At 42.0% G+C, this 21,701-nt stretch overlaps 7 protein-coding genes across 7 annotated transcripts; 4 read left to right on the plus strand and 3 right to left on the minus strand.

The window, feature by feature from the left end:
• Positions 1 to 271: 271 nt before the first annotated feature.
• On the plus strand, positions 272 to 3,177 carry BDB00DRAFT_821351 (cytochrome P450). The gene is made up of 10 exons (XM_053123383.1): positions 272 to 307; positions 402 to 717; positions 774 to 836; positions 933 to 1,083; positions 1,155 to 1,207; positions 1,334 to 1,828; positions 1,956 to 2,204; positions 2,299 to 2,494; positions 2,590 to 2,614; positions 2,713 to 3,177. The coding sequence occupies exons 2-10, from the start codon at positions 522 to 524 to the stop codon at positions 2,944 to 2,946; spliced, it is 1,662 nt and encodes a 553-aa protein (XP_052980217.1). The 5' UTR covers positions 272 to 307; positions 402 to 521; the 3' UTR covers positions 2,947 to 3,177.
• A 147-nt stretch (positions 3,178 to 3,324) lies between these two features.
• BDB00DRAFT_938714 (uncharacterized protein) lies at positions 3,325 to 6,077 on the minus strand. Its single transcript, XM_053129297.1, has 2 exons — positions 5,190 to 6,077; positions 3,325 to 5,097 (listed from the first exon to the last, which is right to left on the minus strand). The coding sequence occupies exons 1-2, from the start codon at positions 5,962 to 5,964 to the stop codon at positions 3,470 to 3,472; spliced, it is 2,403 nt and encodes an 800-aa protein (XP_052980218.1). The 5' UTR covers positions 5,965 to 6,077; the 3' UTR covers positions 3,325 to 3,469.
• A 1,768-nt stretch (positions 6,078 to 7,845) lies between these two features.
• Positions 7,846 to 9,402, plus strand: BDB00DRAFT_762917 (glycoside hydrolase superfamily; the record flags this gene model as incomplete). Its single annotated transcript, XM_053119362.1, has 6 exons — positions 7,846 to 7,954; positions 8,094 to 8,145; positions 8,261 to 8,382; positions 8,466 to 8,505; positions 8,574 to 8,763; positions 8,833 to 9,402. The coding sequence occupies 6 exons, from the start codon at positions 7,846 to 7,848 to the stop codon at positions 9,400 to 9,402; spliced, it is 1,083 nt and encodes a 360-aa protein (XP_052980219.1).
• A 1,958-nt stretch (positions 9,403 to 11,360) lies between these two features.
• BDB00DRAFT_351865 (uncharacterized protein) lies at positions 11,361 to 12,477 on the minus strand. Its single transcript, XM_053117042.1, has 2 exons — positions 11,828 to 12,477; positions 11,361 to 11,721 (listed from the first exon to the last, which is right to left on the minus strand). Exons 1-2 carry the CDS (start codon positions 12,241 to 12,243, stop codon positions 11,451 to 11,453), a joined length of 687 nt encoding a protein of 228 aa, XP_052980220.1. The 5' UTR covers positions 12,244 to 12,477; the 3' UTR covers positions 11,361 to 11,450.
• Positions 12,478 to 14,628: 2,151 nt separating this feature from the next.
• Positions 14,629 to 16,282, plus strand: BDB00DRAFT_871960 (chaperonin 10-like protein; the record flags this gene model as incomplete). The annotated part of the gene is made up of 6 exons (XM_053126889.1): positions 14,629 to 14,694; positions 14,838 to 14,871; positions 14,969 to 15,224; positions 15,332 to 15,400; positions 15,528 to 16,029; positions 16,130 to 16,282. The coding sequence occupies 6 exons, from the start codon at positions 14,629 to 14,631 to the stop codon at positions 16,280 to 16,282; spliced, it is 1,080 nt and encodes a 359-aa protein (XP_052980221.1).
• A 346-nt stretch (positions 16,283 to 16,628) lies between these two features.
• BDB00DRAFT_351994 (uncharacterized protein) lies at positions 16,629 to 17,914 on the plus strand. Its single transcript, XM_053117043.1, has 3 exons — positions 16,629 to 17,193; positions 17,263 to 17,339; positions 17,424 to 17,914. The coding sequence occupies exons 1-3, from the start codon at positions 16,980 to 16,982 to the stop codon at positions 17,673 to 17,675; spliced, it is 543 nt and encodes a 180-aa protein (XP_052980222.1). The 5' UTR covers positions 16,629 to 16,979; the 3' UTR covers positions 17,676 to 17,914.
• Positions 17,915 to 18,372: 458 nt separating this feature from the next.
• BDB00DRAFT_821368 (uncharacterized protein) lies at positions 18,373 to 20,972 on the minus strand. The gene is made up of 8 exons (XM_053123384.1): positions 20,702 to 20,972; positions 20,319 to 20,533; positions 20,066 to 20,213; positions 19,787 to 19,932; positions 19,520 to 19,672; positions 19,316 to 19,420; positions 18,773 to 19,228; positions 18,373 to 18,661 (listed from the first exon to the last, which is right to left on the minus strand). The coding sequence occupies exons 1-8, from the start codon at positions 20,754 to 20,756 to the stop codon at positions 18,584 to 18,586; spliced, it is 1,356 nt and encodes a 451-aa protein (XP_052980223.1). The 5' UTR covers positions 20,757 to 20,972; the 3' UTR covers positions 18,373 to 18,583.
• Positions 20,973 to 21,701: the final 729 nt, after the last annotated feature.

Genomic DNA, 21,701 nt, shown 5'->3' on the forward strand with positions numbered 1-21,701 from the left:
CGATAAGTATATAGACACGCAGTGATTTGCTGCTATATTTCATTTTGTATATTGGATTTATCTATATTCCTTCTTTTCAAGGGTTTAAAAAGCGTGTTGTTTTGATTCGTTCATTCTAAATTAACGTCATGCCGGTCAATAATGGGGATGACGAGTATTTGTGATATGTACAAGGGACACTGTCATAGGGATGCTGGATTGGTCAATAAGCATACGCAGAAGTCCTCTCGTTGCATGCACTGACTACTGGCTTTTTGAAGGTAGATGTGAAGAAGAATCCGTCTGTGCTGCGGCCACTGTGTAGTAGGTATACATTAAATACTTGTAATAGTAGCTGCAAAGTTTATTATATAGGCTGACGTATCCATCTGCATTCAAACTGCATGCTCCGTATTGCGTAGAAGTGTGCAGTGGCGCAGTAGAAATGATGATTCATTAAAAACACCAGCGGTTCCCCCTTTTTTGTTTACCATCGGGTCTTCGTGTACATCCTTTTTCCACTTAATTTTTTTGGGATCATCATGACCTTTCTAAGCAACATTGTAACTAGTAACCTATTCAAAATAAAGGATCAAACACCTCGGATTATCTCTATCGCCATCGCTACGGCTTTGACTCTCTATGGCACATACTCTATTGCCACGAGAAATTCAAGGAGAACGATACCAGCTGGATTGAAAGAGTTCCCTCTTGTGCCGGGCGGTCTTCCTTTTTTCGGTAAGCACGTTAAACAGTTATGCAAAGTTCATATCCATCTATTTACACACAAAAAGGTCACCTTTTCCAGGTTCCGGAATTAGCAGCGCTCAAGTTTGACGAATGGCACAAACAGTATGGTGCGTTCAAATCTTCTTCTTTTATTTCAGGATGCTGATGATAAGCTCTACTCTAAATACTAAACAATGAGACCGACGAAATTACTGCGTACACAGGACCTGTATTCCGGATAAACATGGGTGGCAAATCATGGGTTATTATTGCGGATCCTGATGTAGCCCATGATATTCTCAAAACCAAAGGGGCAGTTACGGCAGGACGTCCATACAATCTTTTCATGTTTAAATATTATGCCCTTGGGGAGAAGTATATACAAATATTTATCTTCCATTTATTCGAGGTTATATGTGTTCATATTGACAAGCTTTCAATGATAGGGGCCTTGGCTTCACCAATCCCGATAAGCGATGGAAACGAAAACGCGCAATAGGTATGTATGTAAACGGGAGGTAGCTTCAACAGTACATAATAACTAATCAATCCAATAACAAATATAACAATCGGGATATCACCTACCCATATATTACGCCCTCACACACCAAAAAAATAAATATAGCACAAGCCATTCTTGCACCAAAAGGTGTGGCGAGTAAGTCCCAAGTCATGCAAGAAGAAGCTGCTCGTATCGCTGAGCTTCTGATCAGTGAGACGGTCAGAAATGGCAAGATCAATGTTGTAAAAGCCATGCAACTCGGTGGGCTCAATATCATCATGCAAACATGTTTTGGTAAATGTGTTGGATCATTGGAAGATCCTTTGGCCGATGATATTATCGAATGCATTACCACGTCGAACAAATTGAGCGCTCCCGAAGCCGATATACAAACATTCTTACCAATTTTGGGAACGATATTACGTACTTTTACATACAACGACAACATGAATTATAACGAGGAGTACATGCGCAAATTTATATACGAAAAACGGAATCCTCTGTATCAACGTTTAATCCAGGAAGCCCTCGAGAGTGACAAGGAATGTTTTCTCAAAGAGATATACAAAGTCAAGGATGAGAACGAGCTGGATGATGACGATATGATTGTCTTTATGGGTAGGATACAGTTTGATAATGTCTTTTAACAATTTCGAGTTAACGATATCATGTGTTCTGTCTGCTTCTGCTTTTTTACTGATATTAATTGACTAAAATACTGCTACTCTCGTTTTTTTTGCTAAAGTTGACCTCGTAACAGCCGGAGGAGATACGATAGCCATCTCATTAGCTTGGAGCTTTCTCATTCTGTCCCACCATCCAGATTTACAAAAGCAACTTCATGACGAAATCGATTCGTTTATCACCAAAAAGGGCCGGCTACCAACATATGATGAAAGAGAAGCTTTCCCGTTATTAATTTCAGTACAAAAAGAATGCATACGCTTTCGACCTATTAGTCATCTCGGTGTTCCGCATGAGTGTACAAAAGACTGTAAGTCGCTCAATATCTAGCTTTGATAAACTCATCTCTCCATGCGCAGCTTGAGCTATAATTTTATAACCTCGCTCTCTATATACTATTATAGTCGAGTACAGGGGACACTTCATACCGGAAAAAACGACGATCATATACAACACCTATTCCTTGAACTTGAATGAGGATAAATTCAGCAACCCAAAGGAGTTTAACCCAAAAAGGTACCTAGAGGATTCTCGGTCGTTGAACGCTTCTGTGAATGGAAATGCAGAGAACCGCGATCAGTTTGTCTTTGGATGGGGAAGGTATGCAACAACAAGAGGAACCAAACGAAAAATAGCCCGCGCGGAAGTTAACCCATATAGACTCGCTCACAATTTTTTCATTCTCTATAAACCAGGCGTATATGCCCTGGAGTACATATGGTAAATTTTCCCTGGCCTTCTTTTTCTACTTTCGCTTTCCCTCTATTGAGAAAAACTATAATCAGCAAGTGTACGCTATTATTGCTACTGTTATTTAGAGCGACGTAGAAATGTTTTACTTTTGGACTCGCATCTTGGCAACTGCAACAATTGAGTCACCCTTAGACAACCAAGGCCAGCCGCTTTATCCAAACCTAAACGCTTATCACGACGTTGGAGTTGCCGTTGAACCCTATGACCATCATCTTCGTTTTGTTAAGAGAACTGATGAACGCTATAGAGAGAACAGTACAGCTCGATCCTGCTGGCCTAATTCATCAACCTTGTGTTGAAGATAAACGCATACATAGTACACGAAACTATTCACAGAGCAAATAAACATGCCCTTCCTCATGGACATATTTCCGTGTCACGTATGATATACATTTCTCCTGATTATTTCAAAGTGGAGATATAGCAGATGTATGAACTCTTGTAGGATTAGCGGTGGGAAACAGAATCTGATGAAAACATTGTGCTGCTGTCTTAAAGTAAAACATCATAAGAGCTGGCACATTTGGTATGATTTTGCAACAGTCTATTATGCTCCCCGTGAACTGTGTATCTGGTTTTATGTCGTACAAACTAATGTTTCATGTATAATTGAGGTGGTTTATCGCTTTTGTTGCTGCTGCAATCAAGACGAGTCGTCTAGAAGAAGGAGACATTTTCACAGTAATTGTGATCTTCATCACATCTTCCATGTTGTAGTGGCTGTTTCCCAACGAAATGTCACTCTAAACAAGCTCTTTGTTTCACTTCAATGCATAGAAAAGTATCCATTGTTTTAATAGAAATAGTACACATAAATTGTCATCACTTCCCGATCCATCTTTGATGTTGGTAAACATAGCATTCTTCAACTTTAAACTTATGTCCACGTACGTCGTCACCACGGTCCACCACTGATGCTGCTGTTCCATGTGTGTGGCACTTTACAATAACGGGATAATCTTTGCTCGGAGGACAATGATTGCTGACGTGAACCAGGGCAAAATGGTCACGTTTCTGCAAGTGTTGAAACAAGGTATAAAGCATATCTCTATTGATCACCTCACTGGTAAAGTTTCGAATACGTAGAAACGCCAAATTTCGAATTGCAGCAAAGGTCGCAATGTCTGTCTCTGTGACGTAGCAACTCAGCGACATGTACATGCTACGAAGCGCGTCACTGCTTGACAAGGAGCTCAGGATGGTTTCTAGCTCGGCGGTGGTCCGGATTGGAGTCGTCAGTAAGTCTAGGCTTCGAATACTTGAGCGTGCGATATACGGCGCGAGCTGGGATACAAGAGCAGTTGCAGAGTGATCGCCAAAAACGCCGAATGTACAGCCAACCAGGCGATGTGCTTTTTGGAAAACCGGCAATAGCCAAAGTCCGGATCGAAGAAATCCGTCCTCCTCTACTTCTCCTCCCTTTCCTCCGATGCTTAATTCCTCGATCTGCTGTAAGTGATCCGAAACTTGGTGGTAATGCGTATCAACGATAGACAGTTTCCGCAGATAAACTGTATCCGCGAGCACATTAAATATTCGACGATGCCAGAATCCAGTGCCCTCGATTCTCACGACCTGCAGGGAAGGACAAGCGGCTATAAGGCTGGAGATTGTTTCCGAGTTCATCAACACGCCTTTTTCAAAGTTGAGGACAAGCGTTTGTAATTGAGGAGCTCCGAGTCGTCCAAGTTCCCGCAATGACCAATACTCAACATCATGTTGCAGTTGATAGGCACCACCAGGCCGTCCAAGTCTTCCTGGTTGCCAATTCTGTTCAGCGTCTTGTGGTATAACATGATCCAATTCGAGTACCTCCAACGATTGGTAACAATCTATAAACATTAAGCGGAGTTCTTCGTCATCATAATAAAGAGGTTTGTGCGGTGGATGAACTACTGAATTCTTTATCGTAATCTTCTTGATACCACGGGTTTGTTGTGTTTCTTGTAGTCGGAAATAAGATCTCGAAGATGACTGTTGATGGGTGTAAATTACAGTGGTTTTGTGTTGATCTTCATGGACGGCAGGCTCGTTGGTGTAACTGAACTCTTGAAGCGATGGACATATCTCGTTAACTGCTTGTAATATTTTTCTAATATCGACATGACCACAGCGATTGCGTAGCTTTAAGGACATCAGGTGAGGAGCCTGTTTCAGCAGTGAATCAAGGGATTTATCGCTGCAAGTCCACTCTGATATCGAAAGAGCAGTAAGGTGTAGATTTGAAAGAACACTATCAGCGAGGACATGCGGAAAAGGCCCCGATCTTCGGTCGGAGGGCCGATCAAACGATAGCGACGCAAACTGTAAGTTGGGACAAGCGTTTATGACATCCACTAGCGAGTCGGTGTCCCTTCTTTCGTTCAACCAGCAGTGTAGCTTGATGCTTCTTAAAGTGTTCTTATTGCGCTCCAGCACCTCCAATAACTTAGGGATACCTTCTTCGATTTCTAACACAATGTACCTTCTTGTGAGCTAAAATTCACTTCCATATTATTGAGCTGATATGGCCCACACATCCCTGGTCCTGTCTCATACTTACCAATCGATTCGAGCGCATTCCATCCTTGTTCATAGACTGTTTTTATAGCTCTACTTGAGCCAAAGCCCGTCAGCTCCGAGTTGATTCTCTTGGGTACATTAGGAGGGATGGCGGCCAGAAATGGGCTGGCCTTCGCTATTTCCTTGATATTGAGGGTATGGCACAAAGCTGGCCGTTGATGTAGATTGAGATTATGCCAGAATCTACACGTCAATGCGAAACGGACGCGACCGCTTATATCCATGTACATAAATATGCGAGATAGCACCTCAAATGGCAACAGCTGGATCATCCATTGGTTTCGCTGTGGTATGAGTGCCGTCAGCTGTTGAAACTTGTCAGTAAGTATGGCTCGCTCGCTGGAGTACTTGTCAAGCACCATCTCTAAACCTTTTTCGTACGCCCTCGTCGCCTCAATAAGTTTTGTCTGGAAAAACAGGGCGTTGGCGCGGACGAAATATGGATCCGGTCGTGTCAAACTTTCGTTAGGGTTGGCAAGCTCAGCGTCCTCGACAGTGCGTTGGTAGTTGTTTTGCTTCTCCCAGGCAGTGGCGCGATGGAGCAAGATGACTGACTCGAGATCCGTTTGCAATGACTTGAGCGCACGCGTGTACAATTCGACTGCCTGGTCGTAGTTTTGAGCAGCATAAGCTTGTTTGCCCTGTTCAAAGGCATGTTGAGTGGCAGTTAGATCGAGTTCCGTCACCGTCAACAATGAATGCGATTCGCCTTGGCTTGCTAATGGAGGTAACCGCAGTAATTTGGAAAGGCTCATCACGCCTTCGTCAAACTAAGAAAGAGCGTGGTGTCAAAACTGCAAAGGGGTAGTTGCTTTTTATGTACATGTTTCATGTTGACTCAGCCTGCGCCGTCGTCCTTCAATGCCACATGATGGGGTTCTCTTACAAACAAGCATATATGCAGCCACCTCGGGCGTGCTTTAAAAACATGTTACACGCGTCCAAATGCATTTAGCTCTTTCTGTTTTTAATGCAATTTAACAGAAGTATGGACGATGCAAGTAAGGATCCTTATGAGAATCAAGGAACCGAATTCAGGATTACAAGGTCATTTCAATCGAGAGCTTTAACTGTAAAAGAAAAACTGTGAGTTAAATTGTCACTTGTTAACCACAGCTTTATTTGTTATGTGAAAAAGCTATTAAGATTAAAAGAGAAGGGTGGGTGACGGGAGGAGAGAAGTAAAGAAGTGGAAAGACAAGAGCAAAGGGAAGAACAAAGAAGAAAAAAAAATTATAAGCACCGGGAGCCTAGAAGCATTAGCTTCTTAATGGTTTCCTCACACAAACGATTGCTGCTGAGCACGCAGCATTAACTGTTGCGAACCAAAGGCATGCCACGACTTTTATCCGGGCAAGCTCTTTGTTCCCTTTAGTATGTAGACCAGCAGTTAGAACGCAATTTATACTTAACGTCATGCACGATCATACTGCTATCTACAATGTAATAAAGCACGTCTTTTATTAACAGTTTTCGTTAAATACTACGATAAGTACGTCTTCCCTTTGATTCCGCACGCTTATAACTACAATCATGAATACAACCCAACCCTGTTGATTTTGCAATATAGAAAACTCGGTCTTAGTTCGGCTCTCAGGTCGGTTCTTGAGACGGTTCGGGACGGTTCTCGTGTGAGCACTATTCGGCTGGCTTCTAGCAGAGAACCGTCCTGACCTGACCCGAGAGGATTCTTAGATGCAAGCAGTAACTTAGTGCGTAAGAGAGCACTTTAAAACCTTGATTCTATCGTTTGATAAACATGGCTGCATCATTATCGACAAAAATAATAATGGCGACCGTGATGAGGCTGGTCCTCTTACAAACCTCGTCATCTATTTTGCAACTGCCTCGCTGACATTGCTTTGTTTTACATGGCTCTCTTTATTTTCTGTACCATTTGATCATATTAGCGAAACGCGATGCGTTTTTAAGGGGCATCATATCCGAGCGTCCATTAACAACAGGATCATTATTCAGGGGCGCACCAGCAACAGCTGTCGTCGCTGACTGATCAATTGTTGATTGTATCGATGTCAACTTATAGTTGTATGACCCCCTAGAAATTGTGGGGTATGTATAATACGCTAATATGAATAAGATGCTAGTGCTAGTGCTACTAATAGCATAATGAAACCTCGTTTGAGCAGTATGTGTACATTGTTCTTTTTCTCCCTGTTGTTCTTTGACAACACAAGGTAAATAAATTTGCTTATAAAATTGAGAATCCATTGAATTCTGTCTTTTCTTTCATCCTTTCTTTCTCCACACTTATAGTTCCCACGTCCACCCTCTTCCTTACCTTTCTGGATCATCATTGCCAGGAATAAAAAAAAATGTATCGCAACAGCCACTACTGTTCTCTGACACTTTTATCATTCGTGCTGATTTTCCTACTCGGTGTGGTGTCGTCAGCTCATGCAGCACCTGTAAATGGTGACGACTCTGCAGACAACACGACGAAGAAGAAGACACTGACAGCGTATATCACTGATTGGGTACGTAATATAGCGGATGCCTTTTTTTTCGCAGCTTCACACGAGCCTATACAAAATGTCCTTCTCTTTTTGTTACTATCGAATCTGTTATAATCGAGCAAACATGGATTTTTGAATTGATACGTTATGTATATATAGGCCATGCCTGACTCGATTCCTTGGGACAAGTTCGATCATGTTAATTATGCCTTTGGCGTACCTGACAACTCGGGCAATTTGGGCCAGTTCAACGAGGATCAACTAAAATCCGGTAAAATTCTCCCCTTTGCCACCCCTCCATTATTTAATCTCCCCCTCTATATATATGCTTCCTGTCTAACTGTTACTATACCATATACTTCTTTTTTCCTGTCATTTATTCGTTCTACCATCGTTGAACACATAATCAGTGGTGAAAGAGGCTCATGATAATAACAAGACTATCAGTCTGAGCGTTGGTGGGTGAGTAAATTAAAAACCCCTACGTTTGTTTTGGGATTTCCACGTGTGAAGGGCCTCTTTGTTTATACTGACAACTATACAATATTTAAAATACATATTACATGACACAACCTAGATGGACCGGGTCCTTGTATTTTAGCTCCTTGGTTCGCACGGACCAGTCCCGTCGATCGTTTGCCGATATTCTTGCTCAAGCATGCCAGGACTATGACCTAGACGGTATTGACATTGACTGGGGTAAGTTCCCGAGCAAGAAGTAATGAGGAAATTTTGACCTGTCCACGAATATGAGTGACAAATACGACTTACTACAATAATAGAGTATCCAAACAGTGCGAATGGCGTTTCATGTAACCAAAAGTAATACTTTCTTCTGTCTATTTTTCGGGGTATGTACTAACGTTTGCTTTATTTCCACGCCTGTATAGTGACCCTGCAGATACTCCCAATTTCCTTCAGCTCCTACAACTGCTTCGAGTCAAGCTGGATTCCAAATTCGATAAGAAAAAGCTTTTGACGGCTGCAGTCAGCACACTGGTTTTTAATGATGCCAAGCAAGAGCCATTTTCGCATCTTAGTCCTGGATGGGCAACAGCTTTGGATGCTGTTCAAATCATGGTATAAGACCCTTCTTTCTCTTTCATAAAATAGCGAAACTGATAATCAGAAAATGTGATCATCATGTAGGGCTATGACTTGAACGGATTTTGGAACAATCACACTGGACCCAACTCGCCACTTTACTATGGCGGCGTCAACCACGAGCCTAGCATTGATCGAGCTGTGCGCGCATGGGCCAAAGCTGGAATTCCACATGATCGTATCGTTGTGGGCGTACCATTTTTCGGTTACACTACCCGTGTCTCTCGAGCTGCCAGTCAGCGTGTCCAATATGTCACCATTGACCACAGCCAGCCACAAATTCAAGCCGATCAATACGACTCGGAAGAAGCCGAACCTTGTCCCGACACAGATACCAAATCTTTCTCAGGTGAAATGCAATGGCGATCTATCGACAAAACTGTGTTGGGCGACAACAGCACCGCGTGGGACGTCTATTTCGACGATATCACAATGACACCTTATGCATATAATGCACAACAGAAACAGTACTTGAGCTTTGACAATCCACAGTCGTTGAAAGCCAAGATCGATTATGTCAAACAGTACAACTTGGGAGGCATGATGCTTTGGTCTTTGGAAATGGATGATGAGCAACATACCTTGTTGAACGCTCTTCAGGATCTTTACGAGTGAAAGGCTAAAAAAAGAATCTCTCGTCTTTCCCTCTTTTGCAAATCTTTATATTTTTTTCCTGTAATTCACACTCTCTTTTTCACTTTCTCGTAATTTGACGTACTCAGTATGACGGTAATCTGCTTCTCTAAAGACAATAAATAATTCGATTGGTACATAGTATTTCTGAATGTTGGTACTCTCTCAGACAACAAAGCTATGCAGTATATGTTTTTATCATAGCCGTTCGATAAACCAATCATCGACTTAATGTGCTCAGTGCTTGTTATGCAACCGTGCCAGAGGAGACCTTGCCTCACAAGATTCGTTTAGTAGAGAAGTTTCTGAAGATGAATGTAAACTTATGTCGGAAGGATAGACGACCAATTACTCATGTAAGGATACGTACTAATGTTACTGCTGCAGGCCGGTATAGATCTCCAGCTTCGTGTGTAGATAAATACGATGTATATTGGGTCATCTGTGTTTATAGAAGTGGCGAAAAAACAAAAACCGATATATATCTATGGAAAACGAGATAAGTTTATACATAAATACATATACATCGGTGAAAACCGAGGATGCACTTCTGCTTTGATTGAGCTAGATGTGGGTGAGTCAATCAAATTTTCTCTGAAAATGATACTAAAGATAATGGATAACACTTAATTTGCCGGTACAGAAATAATCATACGCGTCCTGTTTACAGTATTGGGCAGAACGTCATCATGATTAGGGCACATCTCTCCATTCTCCTCTCTGTACGAAATGTACTGCCCTAAACAAAAGTTCGTCATCGAATTTCATCCCAAAACTTACTTAAATGTAATCCTGCAGCCATTTAATATATATTTTATTACTTGATCATCGTATGGTATAAATTACAAAGAAAGAAGAAGGGGAATAACAAAGCATATCTCTAAGCAAGAAGGCATTACATTTTTCCTCGATGCTATGTGCTGTTACAGTTACAATTATATTCAAACGCTATTCACTGACTGGTATAAATAATAATGTTTGGCGTTAATGTAGTTTTCTAGTAAACGCTTATCACAGACGTTCACAGGTTTACGTCTTGTCAAGAATATCGCTGTTCGGCATGAAGTTGACTCTAAACTTCTAGTTAATGCTTTGCCAAAGGATACTGTATGTATTGCTGCGGTTATTCCAAACAACATCGGTTTTTTGTGCTTAATACATTATGAATAAGAAACCGCACGCAAGCAAATGTCATACATTGCAGTAGCAATAATCTTAAACTCTTTTCTTTTTGTGTAAATTAAGCATATAAAAGCATGAGAGTAGCGAATAGAAGAGATATGATTATGGCACGGTATTACGTGATACCACTAATTGTAGCGATAACTTGCCGAGCAAGTCGCGTCAAATACCAGCCAGCAGCCACCACAGCAACAAACATGCGGATGACTTCAGGCTTCGTTGTCTTCTTGAAAAGTTGTTGAATGCAGTCATTATTTTCTTCTCAATGTATATCACTAGAACACAACACTCGCTTTCTTCGTCGAGAAATGATGCTTTAATAGTCTGAGCTAACGGAAGCTAATGCTCACCGTGGCTGATAATTTTAGCTTTCATTGAAATCCCATATACGTTTCTTTGAAGGACACCACAAATGGTAATGAGTCGGAAATACAATTTACATGGTTTCTAAAAATGAAAAACCAAATCCTTGACTTCATTAGTTATACGTAGCAACCAACTCTAACCGTTCATGAGCTAGGGACTTCCTCTACGGTACACCGCATATGACGCAAAACAAATAACACAGAAGGCATCATTACGTGAAATATATTGGCAACATCTACTGTGTGATGAGGCTCCATTTCGTGCTATTACTGTCAACAATACGTAATGTCGTCGTCAAATAATTGTAAGGAATTGGAAGAAACGCATACCGATATAGAGACATATGCCTCGACCCAATAACTGCATTTTCGGTATTATTACTATGAGAGTATATGTATACTTGTCTTATTAGCTATTCTGCCAATATAGTTTGTGCACGAGTGTGACACTTGTTGTTTCCTTTCTCATTGTTTATTTTTCGACTAATCGATGCGCTTAGATTTGCGTTGTTTTGTGGATTCAGAAGACTCGGGCTTAGCCGTGGATTTGCCTTGCCCTTCAATTTCCTTTGTCTTCTCCTGTTCCAACCTTTTAGCCTCTTCAGCCTCTTGCTTCAATTCTTCAGTACCCGGGAGATATGCAGGAACAATCACCACGAAAGCGAGCAACACAAACATCAAGAGCACGATCGTCAGCGATGACATGCTTGATGCCCACTTTACCATCTTGCCAGTGTAAGAAACCAAGGTTCCACTATATAAAGAATTCTTTAGGTCAGTATCTTTGATCGTACAGACCGCATACTACTGTACTACCCTGTTATATGCTCGGTTTCAAAAACCCATCCCGAAAAACTTACATTACGCTGAATGGCGAGGTCATACCATTCACAGTTTGAAGATCCTTCCATGACTGGTCCTCAATAAGCGACACTAAATCGTTCATACGGTCGGCAGGGATAACACGTACTTGATGGTCCTTGATATGTACAATCGTAGGTAATCGCTGAACAAAGAATCGGGCAGCCAGTCCGGGACTTGTTTCGACATTGACCTTACCGACACCGACATCGTGACTAGTAGGGCTACTGGCAAGAACGCGCTGTACTGCTTCATATTTAGGTGCATAATTACGACAGAAATTACACCAATCAGCATAACTAAACAATTTTTTTGCAAGTGTTATTTCCGTAGTTCTGTTAGTAGCTATATATTCGGATTTGCATTCACGTTTATAAATTCTTCTACTTTTATATTGTTTTACGAGATTCAACATAAAGAATTATACAATGTCCAAAACTTACAATTCGAGGAGCCACTCGTCAGATTTGCCGATGAGCGATCCAACATTTTCATCGGTGACTTGAGTTACTTGAGCAACGCTCAGTGCTGCAACAAAGCTTAGTAGTAGAGCAAATACGCGCAGTAGATGCATTTTGAAATGGGAAGATGATTAAACAACGAAAAAAGAGTGTATCTACTACGTGTTTGGGGCCGTGTGTCACCCGACGATCATAAAAATAGCGGTTTCCTGAAACTGTAAAAATCATGCTCTTCTCTCACTTTAAACTTTCCAGCATTTACCCATCCTTATCCACACTTGACATCTGTTTACAGATGCACTAATGAAATAGGCATAACTTGTTCGTCTAATGAACAAAGCAATGGAAATGCATAGCTGGTCACCAGCAGCAGATATTGGATAAGAAGGTTCGCTTCTTCGCTCTACTACAGTACAGTGGATATAAAGAAAGTGACCGTTTATGACATGTCTACTCTATACGTATATGTTACGAGAAACCTTCCTCGCGAAGCTGTTACTAATGATGTAGTATATACTGACTGCCACAAGGTCCACTGGGTATGACGCAGCTCTTGATCTAGGTCAAGAGCAGGTGTGTACCGTGTGAAACACCCGCGTTTTTGAAATTTGAAACAGCCAAAGTTGGTGGGAAATACGATGCAGTCGTTACTTTAAACATCATCCACATCAGGAATAAGGCAGATAGCTTGCCTTAGAGATTAATAAAGAAACAGCAGCAAAATGGTTTTTCTGTAGACAGACGAAAGACGAATGATAGGTACGTTAAGAGATATGGTGTTGTGGACATGCTACTTTTGACGTGACTGGCGATCTGAGAGGAATCCGAGGATCGGGGCCTCTTGAGCATATGTATGTCGAGGAACACGTTGATAAACGCATGTTTAATTTGGATATGACAAGGTTTAAAGCAGCCAATGGGAGACTTACCCACAAAACTACTCTGGGCGCACAAGCAAACGTGTTGTATATATTCGTCTTACATACATTTTGTCATGTAAGGAACACCCATAACAAGGTCGTTCCGTCTCTGTCCATATTACCCTTCAACCAAGTCCTCCTAGCCCTTGATATGGTTATGCACCCGATACTGCTATATATACTACCAGGAAGGAAGACCCGTTAAAGAAAACATCATCCATTCTGTAATGGGCTTGTTGATGAGGCCGGGAGTCTCCAATCGTTAGATTCGTTCAAATAATACACACCCAACAGGCAAGTCTTTCGTTTTGTTTTGTTTTGTTTGGTTCTTGTCGTTTATTAAGCTATGTAGATAGTGATGACACAAACGATCACGTAAAGAAAAGTTCTCGTGCACAGGATTACCATATAACGTGATCACTATCGTTTATCACAATACCAATCCATAACGCCTTCCTTCCTCTTCCCTTCAGAGCCCTCTTTTGTTTCAAGTAGTCTTACTTGACTGCATCTCAACCGGCTGCAGGTTAAACTCTAATCCCCATCACCATACCTTCTTGTACCCGATGATCCTCGCCTTGCATCCTATTCCGATGAGCATGCAAGATGCCAAAGCTCAATGGCTGCTGTGATCAAGAAATCCAATCTTTGTTAGAGCCAAACTTTCTTTAGTTGGGGGGCGCAGGATGGTCCAAGTTGTTTTGCATATAGATATACTTTCATTGCAGCCCTTTTCCACCTTTGTAACACCCAATTTAAATACTGATATTGGAAAGGGATATCTTCCTTCCAACAATCACCTCGCCTAAGGACCAGAACCAGCTGTCAATCCTATAGTGAGACTGTCTCTTGAATTGTTGCAAGTTTTTCTCCATTGTCGAACATTGCCATTGCAGTACGTCTCCGAAGGCAAAAGATGCATTCAAGCACGACGAGATCAAAGAAAAGAGGCGCACAGAGCTGGTTGGGAAGGAGAATATCACAATCGAATATATAGTGCGGGGTGGAGGTCAGCGTTCCTTGAAAAAATAAAACCCTTTAACAGCCTTTTTTTTATTTAAAACGTTTGCGGACCTTTCAGTTCTGCATCATAATTGTTGACAAATATGGAAATATGCCCGACTGGACAATGAGGGTCCTCAGGCCTTTAGGCTTTTAGAAAACTTTCCGGTTGGTTCAAGTTCCGTGGGTGGAGTCCGGAGAACATAAGTTTAGACGGACGCCCTTTACCTACACACACTCACATTGAATCTGAAGCTAAAAGTTTTTCAACTGGCTCTTATATAAGACTCCATCTTGTTTCTCTTTTCAGACTTGAGTTTCTTTTCTTCTCTTTCCGCATTCTTGCTCTCCCATCTATCTGTCGTCACTGGCCACACCTCTTCCAACACCTCCTCCACTTGGATACACATAAACAGCATGACCCTTCCACAAGACGAAATCAACCAGTGCGTTGTCCTGCGCGAAAAGCACAACATTGTTCTGGTATGTGCCAAAAGACCACACAGCTCATTTCTTTTTGTAACACCCACCGCGACACAACACTGGCCCCCCGCAAAAAGTGATACGTGTTATACCTAATTACTCACTTATTACAATGTGTGAAATCTTCTTTTTTCTTTTTCCAGGAAAACCGACCTATTCCTGAACTCGGTCTTGGTGGTAAGGAAATTAATGTCTAATGCTGTGTGTTTCACATCACGTCGTGTAAAGGGAGAGAGAGCAAGTAGTTCTGATTTGATATGTGCCGTGCTATTAGATGTTTTGATCAATGTCAAGGCCACCGGCATCTGTGGCTCGGATATCCACTACTGGCTCCATGGTGGTATTGGTGATTTCCAACTTAAGGCACCCATGATTCTGGGTCACGAATCCGCTGGTATTGTTGCTGACGTTGGTCCCGGCGTGAAGCACTTGAAGGTTGGCGATCGCGTTGCTCTTGAGCCCGGTGTCGCCTGTCGATTGTGTGATCAATGCAAGTCTGGCCGTTACAACCTGTGCCCTGAGATGTCTTTGTACGTTTTCGTTTGAAAGTTGGAACTGACGAAGAGAAAGATGGGGGTGCGAGTGAGTGAGAGGAAAGACGGATCGCTGACTTGTGGGCCTCTATTGTTTCATCTAGTGCTGCTACACCTCCAATTGATGGCACCTTGTGCAACTACTACAAGCACGCTGCCGATTTTTGTTTCAAGTAACGTATCGGAGTGAATAAGAGCGAGAGAGAGAGAGAGAGAGAGTGTGTGTGTGTGTTGCGTGTTGTTTGCAAAGTGGCGCAATACAAATATTCCATGACTGACGCCAACTTTGGTATTATTTAGGCTTCCCGACCACGTGTCTCTTGAAGAGGGCGCATTGATCGAGCCATTGTCCGTGGGCATTCACTCTGCCCGTCGCGCCAACATCAAGTCTGGCGACCGTGTCATTGTGTTTGGTGCGGGTCCTGTTGGTCTTTTGTGTGCTGCTGCTGCCAAGGCCGCTGGTGCCGGCCACGTCACCATTGCTGATTTGGTCCCTTCGCGCTTGGAGTTCGCCAAGACCTACTATACCGATTCCCAAGTCTTGTTGCAACGTCCCAATGCTGGCGAGCCCAACATGGAATACTCACGTCGTATGACTCAAGAAATCCTAAAGACCGAAGAACTGGCTGATGCTGTCATTGATTGTACAGGTGCAGAGACGTGTGTACAAATGTCCGTCCTCTTGTCCAAGAACGGTGGCTCTGTCGTATTGGTCGGTATGGGTGGCTCTGTTCAGGCGCTGCCTATTTCTGAAATCTCTTCGCGTGAGGTCGACATCAAGGGTATCTTCCGTTACTGCAACGTAAGTTATTTTGCGATAATAAGCAACGGATAGTTGTGTTGAAGATGAAGGGTGTGCGTGGGAATAGTACAGTATATTTAACTCGTGTTTGAATATATAGACATATGCTACTGCCGTCAAGATGCTGGCATCAGGTATCATTGATGTTAAGCCTCTGATCACCCACTCGTATCCTTTGTCAGATTCTGTCGAAGCTTTCAAGCACGTCAAGGAAGGTCGTGACGGTGCTATCAAGGTTCAGATCATTGGCTAAACTCTTTACCCTTCTTCCTTCTCATCCATCCAAAAAATTTCAAATCCACGCCTCCTTTCTACTACACGTTTGCGTTTTCTTTCACGTACACTGATATATATATATACACACACACACACACACACCACACACGCACACACACGACATGCGCACATTTATACAGTAGACGTCGTTCCCCGCTGTAGTTTCTTTGCAAACCAACACACACCTACACAAACACACGCTAAAACGCTATCAAAAATAACAGCACTAAACATTGTAATAGCTTTTCTCCACGCCCTTGTTTCCCGTAATATACTCAATACGCATTTACATACATTTGTATAAATCACTGCTATATTCTTTTTTCTTATTCTTTACAACACAGCTGCTCTTCTTTACAAATGCAAAAGAATATCCTCTTGCGGGCTGTGGACATAACTTTTATATGGAAATATGCGGATGACAAGAATTTTAGACCGGATCGGAAAAGGAATTAGTAACACATAGGGAAACAAAAAGCGCGGGCAACCGTCAACAAATCACGATGGCAATACGGTGCGACGTTGCTAAGCGATCCAATAACACATCAACGTAAGATTATAGCGTAAATACACATCATTTGTGTAATCTTTCTGGTTCAAGGAGGCAAGAGAGTAGCGTACACGCGTGCACGAACACGGACTTCCGCTGTGCCCGGAATTGTACTCCGGGAAACATGCGGGCACCTGACCCGAGCCTGGTTTTTTCTTCATGTTATATCGTCAATGTGAGGAAGGGCCCCTTTCCTTCCTCTCCCTTCAAAAACCGCTTCGTGCCACCTCAGGTGATCATCACCGTAGAGCAAATCAAACAGCACCAGATTCAGGCAAGGCAAGCAGCACATTCAAAACACACATGCCATCAAGTAGGCAGCGCAGCCACTCATTCATGTAACCCAGTTTGTATAAATACTGGAATCTTTTGTACTTTCCTCGCCCTGACTTTTCTCTCTTTCTCAGACACTCTTACTCATCCGCTTCCCTCTTACTACACATCACACGCAACAAATAATAAAACATGTCATACTACCATTCAAGTAAGCTTATCAACGTTTATGGCCCTATTTTGCTGATCTTCGCTTACTGACAACATCCCTAACGCCATATTACCCGAACATTAGTGTATAACCCGTATGGCGGATACGGCGGTGGAATGGGCTATAATCCATACAGCACGTACGGTGGCAGTGGGATGTACGGACCATCGTCATACATGTACGGCAGTGGTGGATACGGTGGATACGGTGGATACGGCGGATACGGCGGATACAGCGGATACAGCGGATACGGTGGCTACTACCCTTCGTATGGTGGCGGGTACTATGGTGGACGATACGGACGAGGAGGCCCAGGACTGTTCCGTGGTCTTTTGAATCGAATTCGATACGGCTCATACTACGGTAATGCATACTCACCTATGACTGGCGGCATGTATGATTCGCATGGACGACGCTACTATCCCGGTGAAGCAAACGTAGTGAGCTCCGTCAAAGATTTATGGAAGAGCAACGACGTTTATTAAAGAGTAAAAATAAGCCCTCAAAAAATAATGTAAAACGCAAAACCTCCTTATTTTCCCTCTCACCACCATCACCACCTGTTTGTACATATCACCACACATATTCACACTCACATATTGCAGCAAAAATATGCACACGAAAATTTGCCACACTCATTTGTACCCTCTCTTCCTCTATTTTTCTCATTGTCCAATGTAAAGTCCCGCAAGTATTACGCATACATTACTTATTCTTTTGTTGTCATTGTCTTTACTGTCTCTTTTGTTCTATATTATAAATAGCCAACTTCCTATTATTCTATACGTTTGGTAAGCTGTCATATACAGCAGGCTATACAAACAATGCCGATGAAGCAAAGGATCGACTTTTCATATTTGCAAAAGTGTTTGGGGAATGGTGGATGCATGCATGACGAACTTTGTGATACCCGAGAAACGGGTCGCTTGCTCCGGTCAATAAGTCAAATGAGACGTACAAGATGTATGCAGCCAGATCAGGCAAGCAAGCACTTGGCCCGTTTCCCATAACACAAACGCACCCAGATTAAAGGGTTCTCTCACTCGTTTTGTTTTGTATATAATAAAATTATAATATAGATACATAAAGTGTAAATAATGAGTGGGGTATACTTGGAATAAAGAAAAGGCTGCTTTCTCTTTTACATATTACAAACTACTCTTTCCATTTCTATTCTTCTTTTGAGTCAGATGGAGAGAGACACGGATAGAAAACGAGTTAAAGAAACATTTCTTTTCCTTTTTCTAAATGGCAACAAGTACATATAATAAAGCTGATATGATGCCCATGAGTATTGCCAACGATACTTGTACAGCACGCATCTAATGAAAACATATTCGTAGTCAGTAATTAGAATATTCTTATTGGATCACAACACACCCTCTCTCTCGATCCTTTTTTTTTATTTGTACCACTATCCCAATCTTCCTTACCTGTAGCACATCTGCTAGGCTTGTGGTTGGTTTCCGTTCCTGCTCTAGCTTCTTGATCCGTCGTTCTAGCAACAGACATTTGTTTTCGTACTCGATACACCGTGCCTTCTCAGCTGCCAGGTCTTTGTTTAACCGTAGCTTTTGCTCATCCAGTACCAACTTTAGCTCTTCCACCTGTCGTTGCGTACCACCATCATTACTACTACTGGTGATACTAGCAGTAGCACCGAGCGAATGAGGACCATTCTTCCTTTCACGATCATCACCGTTATCTTTGTCAACAGATGCTACTGGTTCCTTTCCTTGCTGCAATTGCCGTAATGTATTTTGAAGCCGAAGTAATTCTTTGGATGCAGCTGTTATTGCCTGATCTTGGTGTCGACATTTTTCCGCATACGATGCTACCTGTTGTTGTGCTTCATGCAGTTTTTGTTGTAACAGCACGATTCGGGTATCCTAGTAGCAAATTGAATAATAACGAGGGTAAGGATAGTCAAATCAACAACATATGACGCCATCGGGAATAATAAAAAAAAGACTTACCGCTTTTTCCAATCGATTGTTGTTTAAGGTCTTGTCCACATCTGCTATCACATCTTTAACCGCTCTCAGCTGATTTTCCAGCTGTTTGGATCGCTGGACCTCGGCCTAGTATCATTTGAGTTAGAATATGAGATCAGATTATAAAGAAGAATTGTTGTAATAAAGAACATGGTTTATGATGTGCACGTGTGGCGGCCTTGCTACCTGTAATTTAGCCAACAAAAGTTCCCAGTTCCTTCCTGATCGTTTATTATTATTTGTTGCTGATACAGGTGATGAGGATGCGTAGTCTACCGCGGTAGATGCTGTTGCCGAGGAGATTGTCGATATAGATGAAGCAGATGATTTTCGTTGTAACTTGATTTCATGTTCTTACTCTGTTAGCACATCCACGTTCTCTTTTTATTATTTGTCGTGGCAAATTGCCTCCATCGTAAACCCTCCATAATTCGCTTTATACAACAAACTTACAGTGCTATGTGGGTAGTATTGGTGATGATCATTTCCACTACTGCCATTTGATAAGCCAATGTTGAGTTCCTTGAGCATATTGTTATCCACCTGGGATAGCGATGTCGGTATAATATGAACTTGGCATGCTACTTTATGGTAAAGGACTTCATCATGTATTATATTGGATAATCAGTACCATCATCACCCACTTAATTCCCTCCCTGACATTATAATCACTAGCATCCACCCCAACCTCCCTTGATCAGCGTCTGGGTTCCACGCAAAACAAAAACTTACTCGATCCATCATCTTGTGATATGTCTATTCCAAACTCGAGTTCGTCCGTTGACTTTATTTCCATTGGTGAACTTTCTTCATTTTCGTTGGAAAGCCGCCGTCCGTTCAAAAATGTGCCATTACTTGATTTTACATCCTTGATATACACCTAAGTAGCCATAGCCAGACGTATACGTATACTCTTTAATACCTCATGGATAACATAACTCTCTTTTTTGTTTTATATAAAATAATCAATTAGCACCATACTTACTTTGCTCTTTTCACTCCAAATCTCGGCATGCGTTCTCGACAAGACTTTGGAATCAAAATAACCATTCAATGGTCCTGGTATAGTTTTAGAAGAAGTTTGTCTCCCTATTCGTATATGTAATTTATCTCGAAGTTCGAGTGTTTTCGTTTGAAACATCGCATGCCGAGGTTGCAAGATCACGGTAACGACGCCCGTGGATGTGGACTGTAACATTGCTAGTAAAAGTTAGGGTAGCAAAGAAATGATTGAATTCTATGATTAGTTTCCCTCTAACTATGTCTTGTACTTAAAATGCGAGTTGTAGAAAGGCTTAAACACTGCCACGACGGATGAGAGCGTTCGCAAAGTGTGCGGGTGGGGGGATGTGTGGAAGAATTCTTTACGTTTTAATTTTTCTTGTGTCTCTTCTTCGGTACGTTGTAATTGTGAGGTAGTCATACGTGATGTGAAAGATGGGAGAGCGGGAGAGAAGAGAATGATAAAAGGGTGTTTGTGCAATAAGTATACAGTATTAAAGATTCTGACGTACCCAAAGCCTCGTTAGCTTTATTTCTTTCTCTTTTTTTGCGCGACAAAATTAGAAGAAGGTGTCGTTATGCAGCGGACTCTATTTTTCACCCCCAAAAGTGGGCCTTGGTATCATGTAGTAAATATAGCAGTTATTGTGCTTGTACACACTGTCTGTCGGATCCCTTGCCGGACAATGGAGCTCAGGGTAACTTATTGCAGCTCTAATACCTCCTCCTTTCTTCAATTGTACACCACAACATCATAACTAGTCCTGAGAATATATCTCGTGCTTTTTGAACGTGGTACTTGCATACAAGAAAAGTGGTGCTAAGTACCATTAAGTCGTCTCCCGACAGCAATTCAATAATAAGGATAAGCCCTGTTGATCATTGTTGTGCCATCGAACAGATAACCCGTTTCTCTATTATGACATGAAACGGAAACAGTCCGGAAACCATAAAAAACATTAAAACCATGCACAAACTATCTATATTCATCCTTATACGTGGTTGATCGAGGGTCATTTCGCTATTTTTCCTCAGGGCCTCTTCATTGTTAGGAAGCTGCTTAACATCTCCTCTACCCCCTTTATCGTAACCCGAATTTGGGGATCCGATCCGACATCTGCAGGATTGTAGTAGGAATGCTGCTATCGACAGTGATACTTTAGGAACCACTCTATGACAGCTCATCACGTAGAGAGAGGGATCAGAATATTACTAATTGTTCATAAAGCACACGATTATGCTGACAGTAGAGCGCTCAGAGCTTACAGTACTGTATGCAGTCGTTTTCTGAAAAATTACAAGCACAACAATTGTGAATTTGCATTATGAGGCTACAGAGATCGGCTTGAACACTCGTCACATGCGT

Source organism: Zychaea mexicana, assembly GCF_025766255.1.
Source record: "Zychaea mexicana strain RSA 1403 chromosome Unknown BDB00scaffold_32, whole genome shotgun sequence".
Taxonomy (NCBI): domain Eukaryota; kingdom Fungi; phylum Mucoromycota; class Mucoromycetes; order Mucorales; family Lichtheimiaceae; genus Zychaea; species Zychaea mexicana.